This window comes from Artemia sp. Qi Xiang Cuo, chromosome 2 (genome assembly GCF_049724085.1).
Source record: "Artemia sp. Qi Xiang Cuo chromosome 2, ASM4972408v1, whole genome shotgun sequence".
Lineage (NCBI taxonomy): Eukaryota > Metazoa > Arthropoda > Branchiopoda > Anostraca > Artemiidae > Artemia > Artemia sp. Qi Xiang Cuo.
The window spans coordinates 9,813,529-9,838,318 of NC_142795.1; the positions used below are offsets into that span (position 1 = coordinate 9,813,529).

Below are 24,790 nucleotides of genomic sequence, written 5' to 3' on the forward strand. Positions count from 1 at the left end.
AGACACGTTTCACGGTGCCATGCGCATCATGGATGATCCAGATACTACTAGTCTGTTACCCAAAGTACTTATTTGATTGCCTACATCTGTTGGAGGTTCACAAAAACAGATGGTTTGACAATATAGCTCCGCAATAGCACAGTTGAAGATAGATATGCAGAAATAAACAAAACTGTTTTGAAGTGCTCTACCCCTCTTTCAGGCAATCAAACAATATGAGTGCCCAGATATGTTTCTGGCCATCTTCAGTAACGATGACATAAGAAGACTGAGCTACCCTGAAGGAGGTGTGAGAATTTATGCGTCAAGGATAGTCATGACCTTGTAATCAAAGACTATTGAGATAGCCATCCAACCTTGCCTTAAATATAAAAGTTAATCTTTAGCCGCGCTACAATCTTCCCTAAAAGCCCTATTTTAGATTCTGGAGTGGCGCAAAGTGAGTTTAGAAGCCATATCATTCAGCTGGCGGCCATATTCGGTCACGGGTCTTATATAGAGGGTTCAATAAGCTAGATCAAAGGAGACCTGTGGAGCAACGAAACGCTCCCAACTTTCTAGTGCAGAAGGATCAGTTTTGTAGAAGGAGGATGCATTCATAGATTTTAGCTCAAAAATGAATTCCTTGGAGATGCAGCTCATAAGCTCTCCTGATAACTTTTCCCCCTTCAGCAGTTACTCTTTTATTAATAAATAGACGTTTTAAGTAGAGACCACAGCTAACTCATTGGCCACGAAGGCCATTGGCTTTCGATTTTTAATAGCTGACAATTATGATAATTATTGCCCCCTCCCTCCTATATTTTGAAAAGGTACCCTTTTTGGTACTTTTATTAAAAAATTGAAAGGAAACCAAAACTAACCCACCCTAGATTTTGCAAATATCTTCCCTCCTGCTTTTTGGCGATTGAACTCCCCCCCCCTCTCCACTGTCCCTACCCTAAAAAATACAAAATTAAAACACAGATAACAATTCATAACCATTTACCTTTTCAGTAGGTATGTCAGCTTTACTTCGTATCAGTGTGGTGGGAATATCCGATTCAGCAATATCATCTTCAATATCCATTACGTATGCCATCCGTCCAGGAAGAAACAAATCATTCCTCGGGGGTATATGTGTTTTGAAAATTGTCCTGCAAAAAAAATGCTGAAAAAAAAAAAAAATTTCCAAAAAAAAACAAATCATACCGGAGGGGAGGTTCGAAGATAATCAATTAATAATTGAAATTATCAGGCAAGATCATGCCATCTTCATATTACTTTCACGAAAACGTTCCCAAATACTGGGATCGAATCGGACTTTTTCTTTATTCTATTTAAGAACTAAAACGTGATTCTAGCAGATCGTTTTACTCTGTAAAAATGTAGACATAATTATTTTAGCATCTACAATTTTTGCGCATAATCACGTGTTTTTTTTGGCAATATCTGAATATTTTGAAAAGCTATTTTAGAATGCAATCACAAAAATGTTCCAACCGAACTGAGGAGCAAAATAATTTTTTTTTCTGTTAATTTCTTGAATTCAAGAACTAAATCGTGATTTTAGTATAAACTTTTCCCCAATAAAATTATCACGAAAAAAAAACTAGTCAAAGGCGTCGATTTACCCTCACACATTGATCTTGATCGCTGATGATCATTTGTCATCAAGTGCACATTAATCTCGGCTAGGTATTTAGCCAACTCAGGTTAAATCAATAAGATTATCCGTTCTAAATGTATGGATAGCCGCTGTGTTGCAACATTCTTCTAAAATAAAACTGAAAAAACAGCAAAATTCCCTTGTTTGTACAGGAAATTTTTATTTTAAATCGCCTGGATACAAGCCATATTTTCTAGCAATATATCGTGTCCTAATTTTGGTGTGTTATATATGCTTAAAAAATTACTGAGATATACTGCTGAATGAATGGACGGTTTTTTTAATGACCTTGTTCTAGGGAAAGTTGGGAACTGACCAAGACAAATGATGTTTTCCCGCAGTTAAAGAAACCTTCAAAAAGTAGGACGATGGAATTGAAATTAGAATATTAAAAGCCACGGTACTGGATATTGTCATTAAAGTCCTAAAACGTGGGATATGTCAAATACTGACAAACTGATACATCTTTCCTAGAATAGTTTTAGAATACTTCTAGAACAGTTTGTATTAGAACAGTTTTAGGCATCCGTTTGAGTAACTGTATTTCAAGAAGGATCCAGTGCGAGATGTCGTCTTCCTTGATTTTACATCATACTTATACAACAGAAGCGGACATGGGCGTACGTAGCTTCTTCTCTAGGGGGGGGGGGGAGGCGATTCTGTGATGAAGGACGGGAGAGCTGAAATTATATTGGCAGTTCAGAAAAGCTTACATTGCCAGCAAGCTCTATCATAGCTATGAAATCTTTATTAATAAGTAATCACCAAAAATCATCAATAAGCTTCAGCATTAATCAATCTTCTTGGATTAGAGCAAAATCTTTCCAAGACATTATAGATAAATGCTTCTTGTTTGACTTTTATTCTGTCATTTATGTCTTTTATTCTGTCACCACTGTACAAAGATAATATAATTTTTATATACTATTATTTATAATATTGTGTAATACTGTATTATTTATAATACCTATTATTTATATACTGTGGCATTGACCTGCAATGGGTGATGAGTAGGAAATACGGGACATCTTTGAGCGCAGATAGACATGCTATAATATTATATGAATCCGTATGATGTCATTTTGACTAAGTTAAAACTAGCTCATACATATGGGGGTAGGTTCGAGGATGATTGCCCAGTCAGATGTGAAGCTCGTCCAAAGATCCAATTGCTGCATGCGAACAATGTGGTGAGGAGTGATGGAGGAGGATTCCCCAATAGATTTCTTCAAATCTTGTACATTATAGACTCCTGTGATAATTCTTCAACTTTATAAATAGTCCATAAGCTTCTTGTTTGACTTTTATTCTGTCATTCCAGCTGTTTATTCCCAGCTTTTTCAACCATCTACCTTTTATCAACTGCTCTTTTTTACCATCTAACCCTTTTTAATTGCTTTTTAGTCATATCTAGTGTAAATTTGAATTTCTAGGGGGGGGGGGGGCAGCTGCCCCCCTCTGCCCCCTTAAGTACGCCCATGGAAGCGGAAGAACGGAACGGCAAAGAGTTGATTTGAATAGCATATACCAGCATAAATTTGTTCTCAAGTTTTGTTTCCTAATACTACATCGTTTTATCAGATTCATCGTAAAGAGAGAAAAACTGCTTTAAATAGGGCCGGAGGGTACCTATAAACATTTCGGGCAAGTTTTGATCTTATTTGCATTTCTTCCTCTTTTCCTCTCATTGTTTCTGCGGTTTCAGCTTCTCTCTGTAAAAGCGTATCCAAATCTTCACCATTTTCTTCAGCTTCCCTGGACATAATCTCTGTCCTCACCTTGAAAAAAAGGAAAAAATATTATAATAAATTCCGTGTAGTTCATAATAGCTGATATTCACTAAATGACATTTCAACTAATTTTCGTCTATAGTACGAACAAACAATCATTCTTCAAGAAAATCCTAGTTTCGCAGTTTCTAAATACATAAATACTCAGATATCTTACATCCATACAGGGAGAGAGCCAAGTGGCCCTGCAAACCAAGATTAGAATATGGGAAGCTACAGTGATCAAGTATGGTTCTGAAGCATGGGCGCTCCAAAAAACAGAGGAAGATTTGTTGGATGTTTTCCAGAGAAACTGCCTATAGATTGTTTTGGGTACCTGACTGACTGATCATATCTTAAACAGTAGGCTGTACAAAAAGTGTGGTTCAATCCCACTTTCTAGGGCAATAATGAGAGAAAGGTGGAGATGGCTAGGGCACGTTTTGCGGATGAAAGATGGTATATTCCCAAAGATCATTCTTGTCGGCCAACCGTATGTTGGCCGAAACGAAAAGCAACTTGTCCCTGAATGGAGTGGGAGGAAATCGTACGGAAAGATTGAAGGAAAATGGGAGCTTTTCTTTGGGAGGAGGGGTGTAAAGAGGGAGGCTTTTAATAGATTTGGATGGATGAGGAGCAAGCGTAGCTGGGTGGGACTCAGGCAGCTTGGAGCAGCAGTGAGGCGTTAGCAGTAAGGGGATGATCAGCAAATAGAAACTAAAAAATATTTTTCCTTCTAATTTTGGTGCTTGTCTATATTTAATCCTCGTGTTTATCACTGCAAACCTATCAGGATGCGTTTTAGCTTACTGATGTATTTTTCATGTTGTTTTCTTCAGCTCACCGTCTTGTATATTGGAACTTTTGTCACATATACGAGGCGTGTTTTTTAATTAAGGTCCGTTTGTTCATAAGTACACAACAAATTATCATTTAAAAAAAGTGAATTTATTTTCAAAAAGTATATAGTTTACTCTATTTAACAGCATAGTTGCCAAGTTTGCTCACTTATCATACCTCTCAACTACTTTTAAAGTAATCTCTGTATAAAAACTTGCCACCTGTTCCGCTAACCAGGAATTCACTTCCGTTTTTACGTCGTCATCATCATTGTAACGTTTGCTACTGAGGTGTTGCTTGAGGTGAAGAAACAGATGGTAATTACTCGGCGCAAGATCAGGACTGCATAGGGGGTAATCTAAAACTTCCCAGCCAGCCAAAACTACCCAACAAGTTACGGGTCTGACCAGAAGTGTGAGGTCTTAAGTTGTCATGAAGAAGGACAATCTCCTTTGTCAGCACGCCAAGTTTTTTGGTTTTTGTTGTTTTTAATCGCTCTGTGGAGTTTTCTGAGGGTTAGGCAGTATGCTTCAGCATTGATGGTGGTTCCTCCGTTGCATGAAGTCGACCAAAAAACACCATGCTTATTTTCAAATACCGACGCAATGATTTTGCGCTGGGAAAGTGGATGATGGGCCTTCGAATTTTCAGGGGAGTGTGTGTGTTTCCACTTCATGTTCTGTCGCCTTAATTTGGGCTCGATATGCGAAACCCATGTTTCGTCTCAGGTTCAAGCGGTCGCCATCTCACTGGCAACGGTTAAAAATATGACAACGATGTAAAAATAGCAATGAACTCTAAGTTATTGGAGCCAGCGGCAAGGTCTTATAAAGACTTTACTTTAAAATTAGTTGAGGGGTATGACAGGTGCTTCACTAAACTTGGTAACTATGTCGAAAAATAAAATATGCACTTTCTGAAAATAAATTTATTTTTGGAAATAATCTTTCGTTGTGTACCTATGTTCAAAAGGACCTAAATTAAAAAACACGCCTCGTACTTCTGGAATTCGTAATCCATTTTTAACCACTTCAGAATTTTCCCTTACTTCCAAATTTTATCAATATATGTCTTCCGACGGCACTGTTACAAGACAACATCAAAATTCTCACCTCTTCTATATTATCCCGCACAGGCCCCTTAATATTTTTCACAAATCATCTGCTGACTGAAGTTACAGGCCCTGAAGGTTAAAAGCCATGAGATTAAGCAGAAGGAGTTTCAAACCGCATGGCAGTATGACTTCTGCTATTGGATTTAGATTCAGTTTCAGTCTGGTTAATGAACCATAATTCCTCCGACAGGACTGCGACAGGAAAATTTTGTTTGTTTGTGTATTAGACAAAAAGTCTGACAGGAAAATTTTTTCAAACAAACAGGAAAATTTTGTTTGTTTGTCTTAGAGAAGACTGAAAAGTCTAAAATAATAACTATAAAAAAATTTTTTGTCGTTTTCAAAATTAACTTTAAATAGAAAATAGTTTTGTTTTTATTGACCATCTATAAATATAAGTGAAAACGAGAAGGGCAAACGAATTGCATGATGAAGTGAAATCTTGAAAATTTTAAAAATAATTTCAAGAAATTTCTACAAAATAAAAGAACTTTCATTTATTTTCAGCTAAACACCAACTTTCAAAAAACTTTTTAAAATACGTTTCTGTTCATAAATTTATGACTATTTCACTAAAATATGTTATATGTCCCTAATATATTAAATTATATATAAAAAAAGTAAATAATAACGACATTGGATTTTAGAACCCCTACTGGCATTATTGATGGCCCTTTCAATAATACAATCGAGCAGTCACGGCTTCCAAACAGCAAATCACTAGACAACCAAGATTGCTTTTTATATTATTCCTTTCGAAGCCTTAAAAGCGAATTTTATATCCTAATTCCAAAACTCTCTGATGCCCTTTAGATCAATTTAGAAAGGTGAGGGGAAGTGGTTAATGTACTCCTCAGCCTTTCTTCGTTTAAAGAACATATTTAGAATAAGTGTTCAACATGGCACAGTGGGGGCAGACAACATCTTATCATAGAGGATCTTGAACGCAAAATGATTATATTCGTGTGTTTACTTGAGGGAGGAGGTGGCATCTCCTGAATCAAAATTTGTCCTAAGAAGTTACCATGCTTTGAAGAATTGGTATATGAATACCTAAAAATTCCTTTCTGGCATCAGAGACGCTTTCCCCAAAAGACCTTTTCAGTGCTGATTGTGCCGGATCAATGGATTGCAACAATTTGCTTAAGGACGAAGGCACCGTCCGCGTGGGAATAAGAACTTGAAAAATGGCTAATTTTCACACAACTTTCTGTCTTATAATCTAATATACACTATAACTTGTCCATCAGGTTCTATTAGAGATTCTTGTTCTTCTATACGTACTTATGATTACATTTGTAGACAGGCAAATATAACCCGAAGATTCTTGCGAAATCCCCCAAAATGTTTATTTGGGGGAGGGGGAATTGTAGAGAAACTGATATTCAGCCTAATAGTGCAGTCGTTTTCAGGGGTCCAACCCATCCCTGCAAAAATCCTTTCAATTTCTTCAAGACTTTTGCTGTGACAATAGAATTACAAGAGATCCACATAGGTCCGACAATAAGTAAAAAGTATGTTTATATGCAACTGTCTTTTCGTAGGACAATATCCACCCCCAATCCTTTATATGCAGGTTTATATGCAGACACGCTTATGTTAATACTCCAGCTGCATTAAAATTTCAAATAAACCATCACCTCAAGAGACCACGTAAATAGCAGCGTCTTCATCAAAGATAAAAGATAATGGACAAAAGTCTATAGTCAGTGGCATCGTTTCGGGGAAGGGGGGGCAGTTGCCTCCCAATAATTTGAAGAAAACATCACTATATAGCCCATGCCCCTTGAATCTCCGGATGGAGAACCCTCTTGCCCCCCCCCCCCCAAGAAAAATGCTGGAGCTACGCCCCTGTCTATAGTTCAAATCTGCAGAAAAATGTATCTCATGAGACATTCAAAACCGTCCAACCACGTTATTAATCTCGTGTACTTTAAATACGTATTTTCAGCTAGCATTACGAAATGAAGAAACAGACATAACTGAAAATTAGGAAGAGGACAGGACTGCAACAAGACCACAGACGGAGCTTTTTTTTCTTTTTTGCAGAGTATGTGAAAACACTATATGTCACACTAGAGACCACAGAGGGTCACATCCTTGCTAAGGTGTGACCTCAGCAAGGTCACTTTACTTCTTTACAAAAGAAGTAAAGATGAACCTAAATGAAAAAAAAACCTGGAATGGTGAGGTTGGACAAGTCAGAACCACAAATTCTATCCTAAGTGGGACATTCACATTCATCCTCCAATTCCATACGATACGTGCACCAATACGTGCACGATACGTGCACCAATAAATCGACGCGCATAGCCTCAATGAAATAATAAAAGCTTCCATTTAAAATTGCCTCTACATGTTATACAATTTGATTTTCAATATTTAAGATAATGAATAGACCAAATATAAAAATTAAAAGGGGATAAATACTAAAAATGTATACCTTTTGAAGCAGAGCGTAATCTAGACCTTTGACCAAGTGAGTGTGTTCCATGTCACCACCCAAGTATTTAGACTCTTGAATTTGTTGACGCCTCCTTTCAGCTGCATTTATGTTCCTATTCGAAAGATACAAATTACGTAAATTAAATAACTGACAATGAAAGCACAGACTTTCTGCTCTATATATGCCGTAAACTACGCAAGAATGGCATATAGCCAGAATCATGACAATAAAAACCGCGAGGACAATAAAAATCACTTTCTAAAATAATGTGTTTGGTCTTTCCAACCTATAGCTACAATTGTTACCAGATATGTACATAAAATTACAACCACTCATTAGTTGACAGCTTATTTTTACCTTCAATGTAGAAAGACTAAAACAAAAGTGTAAATGATACGTTTAGAAGGATGGACTTTTTCCCTTGTAAATAGGCATTTTATTTTATCGTTCCATAGGTTTCATTGCTTCACCCTCCCTGAATATGAATATCAATTATTGTTCTTTAAGGCAATGATGAATCTTTTCAATAGCACTTAGCTACAAGATCTCAATTTCTTGTTCGGTTTTTATTCTTTTTTTTTCAAGGTCCTGCTGTTAAATTGGAAATCTAATTGTTAAAATAGTGGGCTTGGATCAGAATCTAAAATTTCGTGATTGGAGGTGAATGTGATGAGGCCGGTGGAATACAACTCCTTTTTTAAAAATCTACGATTCCATTTTGTGGGGAACATATAAATTGTACGAAAATTTAGAATGAAACACAAATATTAAAAGTAAGATATTTCGCTTTCAAATAGTTTATTTATGCAACGCTTTCAAAATTAGACCGAATGTTTTATAGAATTCGCTGACGAAGTTGAGGACGTACATTTCTATACATCATCATTTCCAGGCTTCGCTGCCATGCTCTGAAAGACAGGATTAGCAGGACACTGTTCGTGTAGGTTAATTAAATAAAAAAGTACTTTCAACTGAAATAAGGAGTAACATTGAAACTTAAAACGAACAGAAATTATTACGAATATGAGGGGGGGGGGGAGTCTTCACGCAACTTCGCTCTTCACGCGTACAGTTTTTTGGCACTTTAAAAAAAGTTACTTATTGTTCAATTTGAACGAGCCTTGCGTTGGAGTCGTTTTTAAATAATTGGACAAAATTTAAACTTTAGAGGAAAAAGCGAGGTGTTGAAGAGGGGACAACCCCCCTCATCTACGTAATAATTTCTGTTCGTTTTAAGTTTTAATGTTGCTTCTTACTTTCAGTCGAAAAACTTATTTTGTTTTTTTAATTTAATTTCATATCCTTTTTTAAATAGCGCAAGGATACCTGACTCCACCTCAACGGAAAAATCTCCCTCCCCACAGAAATATCCTATGGACAATTCGATCCTGGGTAAATTTTATCCCGGGCAATGCCTTTAAGATCTCCACGCGTAAATTTGAATCGGTAAAGATCCCTTTGAAACCTCCCTCTCCAGTGAAAATTCTCCCCGTGCAAAATCCTCCAAGCAGAAAATTCGTCCTCCCCTCCCCAACCCAAAAATGTATGCATACTTCCCAATAACAAATACTATGCATAACCAATAGGCAAATGTGATAACTGACAAACCTATTCCCATGGGCTCTGCAGGTCATTTTATCTTTAAAGACACTGCTATAGAGCCTTTAAATTATGCTGAACAAAAAAGCTTTCACGAAATTTTGATCGGACGATTTTGGTAAAAAAGGGTGATTTTACACCTAAAAACATAGTTATTAGATTTTTCGACTATGCTGAACAAAATTGCTAGCTCAAAATTTTAATATGGTGACTTTGGGTAAAAATGAGCCTGGGAGGGGGCCTAGTTGTCCTCAAATTTTTTGGTCACTTAAAAGGGCGCTAGAAATTTTCATTTCCATTAGAATGAGCCCTCTCCCGACTTTCTAGGCCCACTGAGTCGATACGATCACCCTTGGGAAAAAAACAAACTAACAAACAAATAAACACGCATCCGTGATCTTTCTTCTGGCAAAATTTACAAAATTCCACATTTTTGCAGATGTGAGCTTGAAAAGCAGGGTTCTTTGATACGCTGAATCAAATGGTGAGATTTTCATTAAAATTCTATGACCTCAAGCGGTTCTTTCCTTCTTTTTATGAAAATCAGATAAGTTTTCTCAGGCTCGTAGCTTTTGATGGGTAAGACTAAACTTAATGAAACTTATATATTTGGAATCGGCATAATAAGCCAATTCATTTGATGTATTAACTGATTTAAAAAATTTTTATAGTTTCGGTTACTATTGAGCCGGGTTGCTCCTTGAACCGTTTGATTACCCATCAAAATCCAAACAGAGATCATTGAGATATTGATCGTTTTTTATGCGTTGCCAAAAGTATTGTATTCATAAAACTGTACAGTTTCATGAAATGTGATTAAACAAAAAGAAAAGGTTTTTTAAAATAAAGTAAGGAGCAAGTTTAAAACTTGAAACAAATATAAATTACTCTGTATATAAGGGGGACTGCCCCCTTTTCAACACCTTGCTCATTAAACAAACAATTTTTAATGCTTTGAAAAGTCTTTTTTTTTCAATCTCAAATTTTCTTTAAGAATTTTAACAAAACCCAAACTACACATTAAAGAGTAAGGAGCTAAGGAGGAAAAATTCTACTACATGTTTAAATTAATCTCTTCAAATAGGTTTTCAATGTATTCCTTGCTTTCTATTGAGAAGCTCTTTTTTTTAATAATTTCTTATTGTTTTCCAGATCATACCCAGGCCTAACCAAGATGTAATTTGAGGCATCGGTCCCTTAAATCCCTGGCTAATTGCTTTGAAAATGAGTAAATTGTATGTTAATTAGTGCTGCCCTACGTTTAAATTTTCAATTTAAATTTTGGATGAAATTTGAATATGCTTAAAAAATTGGCAATGAAAGTAATTTTGGCAAAAAGTCCTTGTAATATTAATACTAAAGAATTTTGGTTGGATAAAAAGGAGTATTATTGTTTGTATGAATGTAAATTCTGTGAGACTTTTGGTCTTCTACGTAACTGAAGCCACCACAACCTCTACAATAGGATTTTCTTATCAATAAATACATTAAATGCATTTGTTTAAATACATTAAAGTTACTTCATATAAAGGGAAAAAGAAAAATATTACCATTCAAAATTGCTGAAAACTAAGTTCCTAGCAGTATTTGCCACCCCAAAGATATTTCCTGGTGGGTCTGATGACGGCCTCATTGCCTTTTTCACCTCTGTGCTGGTAGATATGGGAATGTAACATTTTAGCTGTACAGAGAAACATTTTAATTAAATTCTACTCCCCCCTATCTCTTTCAACATTTATCTGAAGCCTCATGAAGAGTAAGCAGTTTGTCCATTAATATGTACTTTTTTAAGGAATCTATCCTACCCCCACCTAAACAAGGACGCCCCGCCCCCCCCATCATTATAGCTAATACGAAATTACATATCACCAAACGCAGCCCACTTTCATTACAAATAAAGCGAATCAACTTGGTTGAATCCAGTACTGCCGCTGTGCGGCATTACTTTTTTTGCATCTGGGAAGCCTAAAATATAGTTATTGATACTTTTAAATGAACTAGCTTCTAAGAACTTAAAATTGATTGCACATTCTTCCTCATTGGGGTAAAGACGTAGTTTAGTGCCCTAAAATGGCAGAAAACAACTTTCCCTGGCTCAATATGTAAGGTCACTTAAAAAAGAGCTTTAAATTTACGTTTAAATGAGCTCCCTCCCACTTCTGAAAAAAAGTGAAATTCCACATTTTGAAGATTGGAGCTTGAAACCTCTATGGTAGGTTTCTCGGATATGATGTATCTAATAAAGGGGTTTTCAATAAGATCGCTTGCTTTTTTGGGGGCGTTTCCCTTTTTCGAAAATTGGACAGATTTTCTCAGATTTTTGGTGGGTAACAATAAACTAAAAGAATTTTATATATTTAGAATCAGCATAAAAAGCCAACACTACCGGTGTAGCAATTGTCATGCAAATTCCAATTTTTGTTTTAGTGAATATTGGTCCAAGTCACTTTTTACTTCCAGTTTTTTATCACAAACTATTTGATAAGATTCCTTTGATACGAAAATTTTTTGAACCTGTTCATTTTATTTAGTTGAATAGGACAATAAAAAGAAAGAGGGTCAGTTTTACAGCTGGATGGAAAGTTTAAATTTTGTCTTTCTTTCACTTGTCTATTCTATTCTATTCGTTTTTTCTTTTCTTTAATATCTGAACATATAATGGATTTAAGTTCAGGGGGAGTTTTATCATATATTTGTAAAAATTTATCCGTAGGTTAAATTCATGTAAATATCCTTGTCTATCCTTACCCCTCAATAGACATAGACATGATTTTTTCTGGCACCCTCATTCCTTGCTTGTTTTGGTTTTTCACTCTTTTTAAAAATATAATTGGTCAATTATTGGTATACTTGTCACCTCACTGTTTTGTAAAGGTGATAAAAGAACAAAAACACTTATATATAGATCGTTATTGGAATGCCATTTAGGGTGGGGAATTATTCTCCTGACGTTGAGCTCGGGGGTGTTTTTTTTATAATTATCAGAATTAAGCCAAATTTAGCCTCTAACTTATAGAGTTATTTTATAGGGTTTTTTAATAGTAAGTAAGTAAGTAATAGTAAGTGATTTAAAATGATATTGAATAAAAGTAAAAGAAAATGGATAAATATTTATTATTTTAGTATTAATTTTGACAACGATATCAGATCTTGTTTTCTCCTGTTAAAATTGAGATTTAAGTTTTGTTTTGGGGTTTCAAATTGAATTGTTTGGAGGCAATTTGAGTTCATTCTGGCTGGCAAATGAAGGACCGCCACTTATTGATGTAGTTAACACTGTAATTTAATGTTTCCTCAACAGGATTGTCCTAGAGGGTCAAATTAATATGGATTATGGGTCAGAATTTATTTTTAAAAAGTATTTGTAAGTGTATGTAATTTAAGCGTAATATATTATTTAAACCGATCTGAATTGAGTTGTCCTTACCCCTCAATCTTATCTCCTCTAGATCGGTGATAATTAGAAATTATATTAAAAAAAAGTTTTCAACTGAAACTAAAAAGTGACATTCAAACTTAAAACAAGCATACATTATTCCGTATAAATAAAAAAGATCATGGCAGCCTTGTTTGTTTTTGTTTTTGTATTCTATTCTATTTGTCAGCCCTATTCATGCTAATTGTTGCTATTCTGAGTTTGAATAGGTTATTTATTGTTATTTCTGTTCGTTTTGGGTTCTATCTATCTAATATATCTAATATGCAGAATAATTGTACAAAACACATCTTGCATGCAGACCCGTTATGCTTACCCCCCCCTAATGTGCAAATTCTACCCTCAGAAAGAGGGTCAATTTGACAGCTGGAAGGAAAATTTAAATTTTGTTTTTCTTTCGCTATTCTATTTTTTTTAATGTCTGAATATATAAGTGATTTAAGTTCGAGGGGGAGAATTGTCCTGTTATGAAAGAGGTATGGCTGGTATAAAATCAAAACGTGGTATCTATGCAGGTAGGATGTTTTTTAGTATCTCTATTCTTTCTGTAAACTATTCTAAGGCATAGGAAATTGCATATAGACAAGTCTACATCTGTTATAATCTGCGGAAGCAATAAATCTTTCTGTAATTTTGGTTTGAGTTTGATTTTCTGTTAATATTAAATGCATTACAATTAAATATATTACTGATTAAACAAATCGATCTCTTTGCCAGGGACCCCTGTCATTTAAAATGTACTCTATTTTTTTTAATTTTTCATTCAATTTAATTGCTCTTTTATTCGAGAGTTTTTTTCCTGAAAGTATTTAAAAATAAACTTATTCTTACAAAAAAAAAATGTCCTGAAATATATTCCCTGTCACCCAACCAACACTGCTATTTTGGCGTCTGCCCCTCACCCCTGGGAAATTTTGTGCCGGCGCTCTTGTCAAGTATTTTATTATAAGTCTTATTTTATATTTATTCGTGATTTGCTGATGACGGCTCTTAGATATAGAGCCGAAATATTCACTTGGAAATTTTTTCCCCTGTCTTAATTCCTCATTGTTTTATATTTTGTTATTTGTAATGACTGGGTTTGTATAGGACACTGAGTATATAATAATATTCTAAACATACAGAGCAAAACGACGTTTAAAGATATTACACTTGTTCATAAAACAAAAAGAATATATAATTCCTTGAGAGCTTATAAGCCCTAAATTCCTTGAGAGTTAACCAAAAAATCGTTAATGCAAATAAAGGGCATCATAAGTCGTAACATCTAAGGCAATGGGTTCTTAGCAACCCATGAAGTAGTATGAATTTCGAAAGTAGTTTCAATATTAAGAAAGAAGTATGAATTATCGTTAATCATTAGCAGATAACCTGCTTACAGCACGGAGCTTACAACTTAAGGAATTTATAGAATTTTTTTTCTAATCAAAAATGCGAGGTGGAATTCATTCAGAAATGTCGCGAGGTCGTTGCCAATTGTCAAAATTTGACACTTCAAAATACTATCTTGAAAACCCTGGATCATTCAAAGAAACCACCCTTTATGTCTTTCTGTCACAATGTCTTACTTCTGGTAAAATTTTAGCGAAAGATCAACCCTGATAGTTGAAACAATTAGTATAAAATGATCAGTCAGTTGTTAAAATGCAAAGTCTGTCAGAAGAATGACGTCGCACCTCGTTTTCTTTTTATTGAATAAATTCTTTGGAAGCCCCCACCCCCCTCCAAGAGACACTGCAAATCTATTTTTGACTAATTCAGGTGTAAGAATCTTCTTGCTTAGAATTTGTGACTTCAAATAAAGAATAAGCCTATGATCAATGCCAGGCCTTACCACTTTATAAGCACCGCCAAAAATTTAGTGCCTATAATTGCGGCGTCGAGGGCCGCGACATTATTACGTTATTACCATAATTTTACTGTTTACGCAGTTTTATCATCAGATCAACCTCAGTTGGTAAAACAGTTTGCACAATCAGTAATAAAAAAACAAAATAAAAAAGAGACTTGCAAATCCTCTCTTTATTAATTTATTCAGCTGCAGGAGTCTTCTCGGTTAGAATTGGTGATTTAAATAAGATTTGAACTTACGATCGAATGTCAGGTGCTACAGCTTTGTAAGCACCGCCAGTTGTAGTTGTGTCTTCTGCTTGATTGTAGTCTGGATTGATGCCATCACGTCTTTCTCTCGCACGATCTCGGTACTTTTTTGCCAGTTCTGCCATTTGATCTTCCTCTTCCTTTTTGATCTTAGCATATAGACTGGAAAATAGTTTGTGTAAGACAAGGCCGTACCCAGTATTTTTTTCGAGGGGGAGGGGAGGGGGAATTTAATCAAAGATTTTTTCAGAGGGGGGGGGGTACACTAAAAAAATGCACACAAAATTTGTTTATAACCAATTCTGTTAAGTTTTTACGAGTCAAACAAATATTTCGGGGGGGGGGGGGGGGTTAAACCCCCTAACCCCTGGATACGGCCTTGCTGTAAGACATAAATAAGTTCTGAGACCACACTAGCTAACAACAATGGAGTAGGAAAATAGGCTTTTCTGGCAAACAAATTGTTGATCAACAATCGCGAAAACAGATTTGTTTATCAACAATTGTAGATCAACGTCAATTTTCGCGAGAACACAAATTTTTATTATTGTTGGAAGTAAATCAGAATATTTCAAAATCAATTGAATAGTGTTTTACTATTTTCAATTAAACTTTAGTCATTTCCTGTAATTATCACAGTTCCATCAATTACTGAGAGTTTCAGTTAAACGAAACCAAATTTCTTCTTTTACTTTTTTTACATGTTATGACTAACCTCAGTTTAAATAATTACTGATGAATAGATTTTCATTATTACAATTTTAATTTCGGCATTCTTTAGCCTGTCTTTTATTTTTCGTTGTTTTTAATGCTTTTGTGTTTGTTCCGTTTTTATTTACTCATTCTGAAATTCGAATTCGACCTTTCGGAGCTTGTGATAGAATTTTTTTGAAATAAGTATCTTATCTGCACCTACATGCTCACCATCAACCATCAGCAATCCTGGCAGCAACAGAAAAGATAAATTGGATCGAAAGATTAAATTTGAAAGCCCTCAGCAGCTCTCGAACATCTGCTGATCCTGAAATGTTGTCATGATTCCCATATTCAACCAAGACCATATTTAGACCCCCCCCCCCCTCTCCTGAGGCAAATTCCCCGTATTATCCTCAGAATACCTCTCCCACGTGTCAAATTGAACTGCCAAAGAGAAAGTAAGACAAATAAAAAGAATCAAGAAAAGAAGAGAATTAGAACATAATACTGCTTATATTCCAAAATATAAGTAGAATATATGGTTATGTCCATGATAAATTTTCTTGTTTTTAAGTTGGATTTTGACTCCACGTTATTAAATTTAAAAAAGACACCTCTTAAAGGTATTTTAGGCGAGAAAACCTATTATTTTAGGTGGTATTTCAGGCGAGAATAGTGGATGCTCTCTTGATTGCAAGGGGTGAACTGGTATACGGTACTACAAATGTTGCTACCAGACCAAGTCAACAGGAAGTAATTACTTGTACTTCTTTGTCCCAGTCTGTTATCTTTGTGCATTTCCATTATGGGACAATCCTTCTAAAGTTGGCACTAATTTCATATTTTCAAATTATTTTCTTTAACCTTTATCTTACCCTGCTATGATAACTAAACTCCCGAAAAAAGGATTTTAAAAACACGTAAAAATAAATGATATAGGATGTTCTATACCGAGTATTCCGCCAAGATTTTGGAATATAGATAGAATATTATAACATCCCTTCTCTTCTTCATTCTTTTATTTATAATACTTTCCATTTGGCTGCTCTATTTTACATGTGGCGGTAAATTTCTGGGGGAGGGGGATTTTCACAGGGAGGATTTTCAACAGGGGAGGGATATTTTTGGCAGCAAGGGAGAATATACCTAGAACCGAAAATAGGATAGCTACTGAAAATTCTTTTGTACATGCAGATAATCTCATGGAGAACACACTTACATAAAAAGAAAGAAGAATTTACTGCAATCATTTGCAAGAAAGACCAAGATTAAAAATGAACTGAGACACATGTCCTCATGGCAAAGTCTAATACCCCTCTCCCAGACAGTCAGACATAAATATGGACTAGTGGCTATGGTACCAAATAATAAACATGTATAAGACTTGGAGCGACCCTGAGTAAACAAAGGTATCATTTGCAAAAGATGACATTGTTCTTAGCTTGAGTTTAGCTTGCGATAATAGCCTTCTGTTTATGGTATTTGAAAGTCAGAGATAGACTATGGAAATTTCTAAAGTTGGTATGTTCAGTTTTTTGTTGTTTTTTTTTGTATTCTTTTCATTAGAGCGTCATAGAGATCGATAAATGGAGCCTTTTATGTGTGTCCTGTTAAATATTGGGAAAAATTACATGTATTTGGGCTGAAGACCAATCCCTTGCCTATATTGTACACTAATTTCACATCAACGAATTCTAAGACTCCAAGCCCCCAAAGATTAAATAAACATATCAATTAAAAGACCAATGATTTTCGAAATGTTAAAACCAAATAAGCAAGGAAGAAAATATTCAATTACAACAATTAACTTTTGTGTGAAAATTTCTTTCATCAAGATACACATACACCTGTCTAATTTTTGTAGATTAGATGTCTTCCTTACTTCAAGTTCTTATGTTACAAATACTAGAAGCAGGGGCGTCCGAAGGGGGGGGGGCAGGGAGTGGCGCCCCCTCCCAAATTTATTGGCATTTGGTAAAATTTTAGCCGAAGGCGAAAATTTCGGCAGAAATGTTGCAAAATCAGCCGAAATTTAGCAAAATTCATTATTTCTGCAGAAAACTCGGCATAAATCAGGTAGCGAATCGGTAAAATTTACGAAGACCCCCCCCCCCCCAATGAAATGAGACTTGGGACGCTCCTGACTAGAAGTGTCAAATTTTCCAAGACTCAAAAAGCTTCACAAAATCATCAAATGCTGAAATGCAAGTTGCTTAGCTTAATTAGTCTACTGACACTTAAGACACAAAAGATCTTAAAATAGTTTTTTTTTCTTTGTATTAAAAAGAAATTATCTGGCCCACAGAATGTGACTTGTTGGGTTAAAACAATTAAATATTAATTTATAGCAATTAATATAAATCACTTTTGCTTGATACTTCAGAGCTATGTCTCCCTAAAAAGTTGTGAAATTCAAAGCATCTGCTCTTAATTCCAAAAATTGCTATGTGTCGGAACTGAACATTAGGGAAAATAAACCAAATTGATATCTTACAGTTTTTTCCTTCTCCTAGCTTCAGCTTTACTGGTCTCACTATTTCCAGACGGTACATCTTGTAGTCTTTCTTTAGTAGATGAAGCGGGTGTAGAAGTTATGGTTGATCCGCTAGGAGCTCTTGGGGTCATAAGAAGCTTACGAAAATCTTCATTGGTAAGTTTATGGCTGAAATGGGTGTAATATTCAATAAATAAAAGCACACGAGGAATAATGAGAGATAGGAGCTTCATGTTAGCACAACTGTACATATACAGAAATGGGGGGGGGGGGCGGGGTATTCGTCCCCATACAATTTCTGTAGAGAAGGATGTTAAAATATGCAAAATCAGATATTTAGGGAAACAACACTCTAAAAGCACCAGAAAACAGCTCCTTTAGATAAACTCTCTGATTGGCCCTAACGCACTGGATATATACAACTATATGCATGCTTGAAAAACAAAAGGACCCCCCCCCCCAGAGAATTTGAAAAATTTACAAGATCGAACTTTTGACCTTTTGGACCCTTTGCCATTGGAAAAAATCCTAAATCCTACTGTGGAATTTTGTAGTTTTTTTTTTTAAGAAGAAAGATCACAGATGCGTGCTTTTTCCCAGAAGCGATGGTGCCAAACCAATGGCCCAAGAACATCGGGAGAGGTCTCATTTGAAGGAAATTAATATTTTTAGCGTCGTTTTAAGTGACCAAAAAGATTGGAGGGCAACTAGTCCCCCTCCCATGCAACTCTTTTCCCCAAAGTCAGCCCCCAGGGAAAGAGCTGCTGCAATCTATAAAATCTTGCACGTTGTTTACACACAGTATTAGTTATTGGGAAGTATAGAGACATTCTTCAGTGGGGAGATTTTCTATTGGGAGAAAATTTCTGGGGGTGAGCTTCCAAAGGGAAATTTTACACAGGGGGAATTTTCGGTATGAACAAAAAAACGATCAGAAATTAAATAAAAACAAGTCTTTTTTCGAGTGAAAGCATATTAAGGAGAATTTCAGGCCGAATTGCGTGGAAGAAATTTTCTGGGGGGAATTTGCAGCAAGGAAGGAATTCTCTGGGAGTAATTCCACAAGGGAGGAGGCATTTTATGCGGGGGAACTTTCCATAAAGGAATTTTTCCTGGAGGGAGGAATTTCCATGGAGGGGGAGGTGGGTTTCCCGGTGTTATTTAAAATACTCTAAGAAACTGAACAAAAAAGTTTCTTCAACTGAAAGTAAGGAACAACAATAAAACTTATAACGAACAGAAATTATTCCGTATATGAGGGGGGCCTAATTCTTAAAGAACGACTCCTAAAACACAAGGACTGTTTAATTAAAATAAGGAAAAGAATTTTAAATGTGCATAAATATTCTAGCACGAAAAGAGGGGTGTTGAGGAGAAGGCAAACCCATCATATACAGAATAATTTCTGTTCATTGTAAGTTTTAATGTTATTCTTTACTTTCAGTTAAAGAATTCGTTTTTTTTATTTAATGCGCTAAAAAAAACAATTAAAGAGAAAAGACAGAGTACAAAAACAGGCACATAATAATTTATAATTCAAAAATTTAAAAGCCAAGTATTTCTGATTGCAAAATAAAATCTCTTAGATGCGAGATTGACTATGTCCAAGCTTTCAATTTGTACTTAGTGTTTAAGCACTGGAATAACCAAACGACAGAGCAATATTAGGGATGTTTTAACCCCTTTTCTATATCAATACAATTTTTTTTTTGCTTATAACATTTGAAGGGTAGCTTTTCTCATATCAAGTGTCTAGTCGCTTGATTGACTTTTCAGTTTGTACTGTTGTACAGCTGTACATCATAAAGGTAATATCTTAATGGTTATTGCTGTTTACTCCCCCCCCCCCTGGACACTGTCCCCATAGAAAATTTCTCTCCGTAGATATTTACCCCACGGGCAAAATTGAGCAGCCAAAAGGAAAGTATGACAAATAAAAAGAACAAAGAAAAGATGGACTAAACATTTTTGCACACAAATTATTTGAGGGGAGGGGAAAACTGACTTAGTTCAAATATTTAATGCCTTTAGACTCAGTATTTATAAAAAGTAACCCATTATCAAAGTAGTTTGTTCAAAGTAAAACATTAAAACTAAGATTAAGAAAATCAAATACAATTTTTAATTCCGTATTTTTATTTTAATTTTGAATATCAAAAACCAATATATTTGACACCTTTATATTTCGTAACTTTAAAAAATTAATTTTTTTTTCAAAGTGACAACTAGATAAATACAATCACTCCTGAAAAAATAATAAAACACCAAAAACGTACGCGTTGAGGGAAAAATACAGAAATTCCTAGCATTCCGTTTACTTACCATTCATTACTATGAAGAATTTGATTTTTTTTTTTTTTTTTTTTTTTTTTTTTACTCCAACCAATTTATATAGAAAAAAAGTTTCTTGAAAACTCGAAAGGGGTCACTCAGTCAAAAATTAGAACCTATATTTTCTTTATTAAGGGTCAAAATCTATTGGCAGGCAGCCAACAATGGGGCAATACACGTTTTTTCTATTGTTTTCCCCTATTCTGCTCTCTTTCCTTTGGTTTCCTTATAATTATTTTATAGTCCCAAGTTTCCATGGGCATGCCCCCACCCCCTGCCGGCGCCCATGGAAGGTGTTCCTAAAGGGTTTATTAGCAGGGATCTTCAATATGCCTGATCTGCGTTGCCCTGATGATCATTCCTTTTAGAACAGCTTAGCAAATGATTAGCAATTACGTCACAAATGTAAAGATATCAGCTACGACCTTGAGATGTGACAGCAATGATTTTGTCTCTTTCATGTTTCCCTTATTGCGCTCAGTGTATTTTCTTTCTTTCTTTCCATCTATCCTTCAATGCAACTATTTCAGTCCAATTTCCTTAATTAAAACATTATTTGCATACAAAACAGAATTAAAAAATCATTGTCATGAATTCGTATATTCAGATTGATCAGATTAAGAGACAAATGAATTCATCTGTACCCTGAATTAGCATCACAAGGGATTGAAATTTAAAATAAAATCAAAGATGGACATAGTTAATTCAGTCAATAAGTCAGAAGTGAGGTGACCTGTTATCCTATACTTTAAAATGATGGAGTATGGAAACAAAAAAAGGTATCGTGAAAAAAACTCACTTATTTCTATGCTTCCTTCCCAAATCTTTTATAGTGCAGATCGCAGTCTACAACACATTCATTGAGGGGTTCCTCACTCTCCCTTGCCACTCGAAGTTCCAAGAACTAGTGTTTTTATATTAAATAGAAAGGAAACGGCAAATTTAAAACATTTCTGCAATAATAGAAGACCTATTCTCATCATAGGCTCTGTATTGCAGACTTAACAAGTTGGCTTGTTGACCAGCAGGCAGGCTACCCATAAACATTAATATCATCAACTGAGAAAACGCTCAGGCCATGGAGTCCAACTAAGTCAGTTTTCCCCTCCCCTCAAATAATTTGTGTGCAAAAATGTTTAGTCCATCTTTTCTTTGTTCTTTTTATTTGTCATACTTTCCTTTTGGCTGCTCAATTTTGCCCGTGGGGTAAATATCTACGGAGAGAAATTTTCTCTGGGTAAAGTGTCCAGGGGGGGGGGGAGTAATCAGCAATAACCATTAAGATATTACCTTTATGATGTACAGCTGTACAACAGTACAAACTGAAAAGTCAATCAAGCGACTAGACACTTGATATGAGAAAAGCTACCCTTCAAATGTTATAAGCAAAAAAAAGTGCATTGATATAGAAAAGGGGGTAAAACACCCCTAATATTGCTGTGTCGTTTGGTTATTCCAGTGCTTAAACACTAAGTACAAATTGAAAGCTTGGACATAGTCAATCTCGCATCTAAGAGATTTTATTTTGCAATCAGAAATACTTGGCTTTTAAATTTTTGAATTATAAATTATTATGTGCCTGAAAGTTTTAAATCACTTTTTAGTCGTCAAATGATATTGAAGGGTACCCAGCTCCCCCCCCCCCAAACCCTTTTTTCTCAAATGCATCCAATACAATTTTTAAGATAGCTATTTTGTTAAAAAAAAATTGTTCAAAGATCATGTAACAAAAATTCCGGCGTCGACACAATCCACCGGGGCCCGGGGGCAGGCTTTGTAAGTTATGCCCTCGGGCCATATATGAGTCTTATGGAAGGGAGGCTCGTATTAACTTCAAAGAGGGCTCATTTGATTGGAAATTGAAAGTTCTAGTTTACTTTCATAAGAGTCAAAAAAGATTGGAGGGCACCTAGCCCCCCCCTCCACGGCCTTTTTCCTCAAACCCATCCAATAAGAACTTTGAGATAGTTTTTTTTTAATAGTTCAAGGACCATACAACGAAAACTCAGGGGTCAACACAGCCCCCCAGGGCCCGAGGGCAGGTGTTGTAAATTATGCCCTGGGGGAATATATGGTTCCTATTGAAGGGGTGCTCGTAAAAAATTCAGATATGGCTCTTATGATTGGAAATTAGAAGTTCTGGTTCAGTTTTTTAGATTCAAAAGAGATTGGAGGGCAACTAGCCCCCCCTCCCACTTCCCTTTTTCCCCAAATGCATCCCATCAAAATTTTGAGAATGCCATTAATTTAAAAATTGCTCAAAATTTAGATAACAAAAAATCAGCGGCCGACACAATCCCTACGGGTCCGGGAACAGACGTTGCAACTTATAGCCTGGGGCATATATGACTTTTGTGAAAGAGATGCCTGTACTAACTAAAGAGAGGGCTCATTTGATTGAAGATTAAAAGTTCGAGCTAACTTTGTAATAGTCCAAAGAGATCCGAGGGCAGCTAGCCCCCCCCCCACGCCTTCTTTTTCAAAATCCATCTGATGAAATTTTAGAAACCGAAGTTCCGTTAAAGATCGTTCAAAGGTCGGATAAGAAAAAAATCTGGTTTTAAGACATCCTCCCAGTATCCAAGGAAGCTGTTCCATGTTATCCCTTAAGGGTTATCAATGTTCCTATAAAATGGGCGCTTGTAAAAACTTTAGAGGTGTCTCCTTTAATTGGAACTTAAGTATTCCTGTTTACTTTTTAATCGAAAAGAGAGTTAAACTAGCCCCTCCCCCACGCTCTTTTTTCCCCAACCCCGTCCGCTACAAATTTTGAGATAGCCAGTGTTTTGGAAATTGTTCAAAAAATAGATAACAAAAACGCCCCCCATACCCCGGGGGATAGGCGTTGTAAGTGTTGTCCTTTGGGCGTATATGGTTCTTATGAAAGGGATGCTCGTATAAACTTCAGAGGGGGCTCATTTGATTGGAAATTGAAAGCTCTAGTTAAATCTTTAAGAGTCAAAAGACATCCGTGGGCAACTAGCCCCCCCCCCTGCCACACACCCTTTTTTCCCCAAGCCCATCTGATAAACTTTTTATAATAGCTATTTCATTAAAAAAAGTTCAAAGGTCAGATAACAAACATTCCTGTCTCGACAGAACCCGCCAAGGCCCGGAGGCAGGCGTTATGAGTAATGCTCTAGGGGCATATATAGTTATTATGGAAGGGATGCTGGTATAAACTTCGGAGAGGGCTCATTTGATTTGAAATTGAAAGTCCTCGTTCACTTTTTAAGAGTCAATAGCGATCGCAGGGCAACTAGCCCCCCTCCATCACGCCCTAAATGCATCAGATAAAAATTTTGAGATAGACGTTTTGTTAAAAATAGTTCAAAGTTCTGATAACAAAAAACTCCGGTGTCGACACAGACCCCCAGGGCCGGGGGTAGACGTTGTAAATTATGCCCTGGGGCATATATGGTTGTTATGGAAGGAATGTTCGTATGAAATTCCTAGAGGGCTCATTTGATTGGAAATTGAAAGTTCTAGCTCACTTTTAAAGGGTCAAAAGAGACCGAAGCTTAATCTAGTCCCCTCACTCCCTTTTTCCCCAAACCCATCCTATAAAAATTTTGTTAAAAATAGTTCAAACATCAGATAATAAAAACTCCGAGGTTGACACAAACCCATTTTTTTTACTTTGATATCAGTTTTGATACTTTGATGAATATTTAAATTTTTTTTAAGTTTGATTTTGAAATAAAGAATTTTTAATAACTTGAAATTTTTTGCAATCATAAAACAAATTTTATGACAAATATTTTCTTTTGTACTTAATATTGAAAATAAACATTAAAATTATAGTAACATTTTGAACTGATGAGCTTTCGGCAATTAATATCATTATACATCTCAATATTCAGTTTAATTTATTAGCTCTTTTTAAAGTTGTTAAAGACGAATATAGTTTCCCTACAAGCAAGTGTTTGGATACTGCCTCCTTTCCTAACTTTAAATAAAAACCAAAAGCCTACTGCGTCATTGGCGCTTAACTGAAAACGGATTATATTACAAATATTTATACCCTTCAATATCTTTTGACGACTAAAAAGTGATTTAAAACTTTCAATTTCCAATCAAATGAGCCCTCTCTGAAGTTTATACGAGCATTCCTTCCATAAGAACCATATATGCCCCCAAGGCATAACTTATCACCTTTGCCCCTGAAGACTATGGGGGGAATGTCCTGCTAAAACATATAATTTCCAGAACTTTCAACTAGGTTGAAAAAAATGGCTACATCACAATTTTAATTGGATGTGTTTGGGGAAATGGTGGGCGTGGAAGGGGTGCCAGTTGCCTTAGAATTACTTTCGA

General features: G+C 35.6%; 1 protein-coding gene across 1 annotated transcript in view; it reads right to left on the bottom strand.

The window, feature by feature from the left end:
- Nucleotides 1-24,790, bottom strand: part of beag (IC cytokine homolog beag) — a 62,470-nt gene that overhangs the window by 16,431 nt on the left and 21,249 nt on the right. Inside the window, exons 2-6 of the mRNA XM_089099070.1 lie at nucleotides 18,143-18,310; nucleotides 14,944-15,114; nucleotides 7,815-7,929; nucleotides 3,278-3,426; nucleotides 989-1,136 (exon numbers count right to left, since the gene is read on the bottom strand). Of these exons, the coding sequence (XP_088955196.1) occupies nucleotides 989-1,136; nucleotides 3,278-3,426; nucleotides 7,815-7,929; nucleotides 14,944-15,114; nucleotides 18,143-18,310 (751 nt within the window). The remainder of the gene's footprint in view (nucleotides 1-988; nucleotides 1,137-3,277; nucleotides 3,427-7,814; nucleotides 7,930-14,943; nucleotides 15,115-18,142; nucleotides 18,311-24,790) is intronic.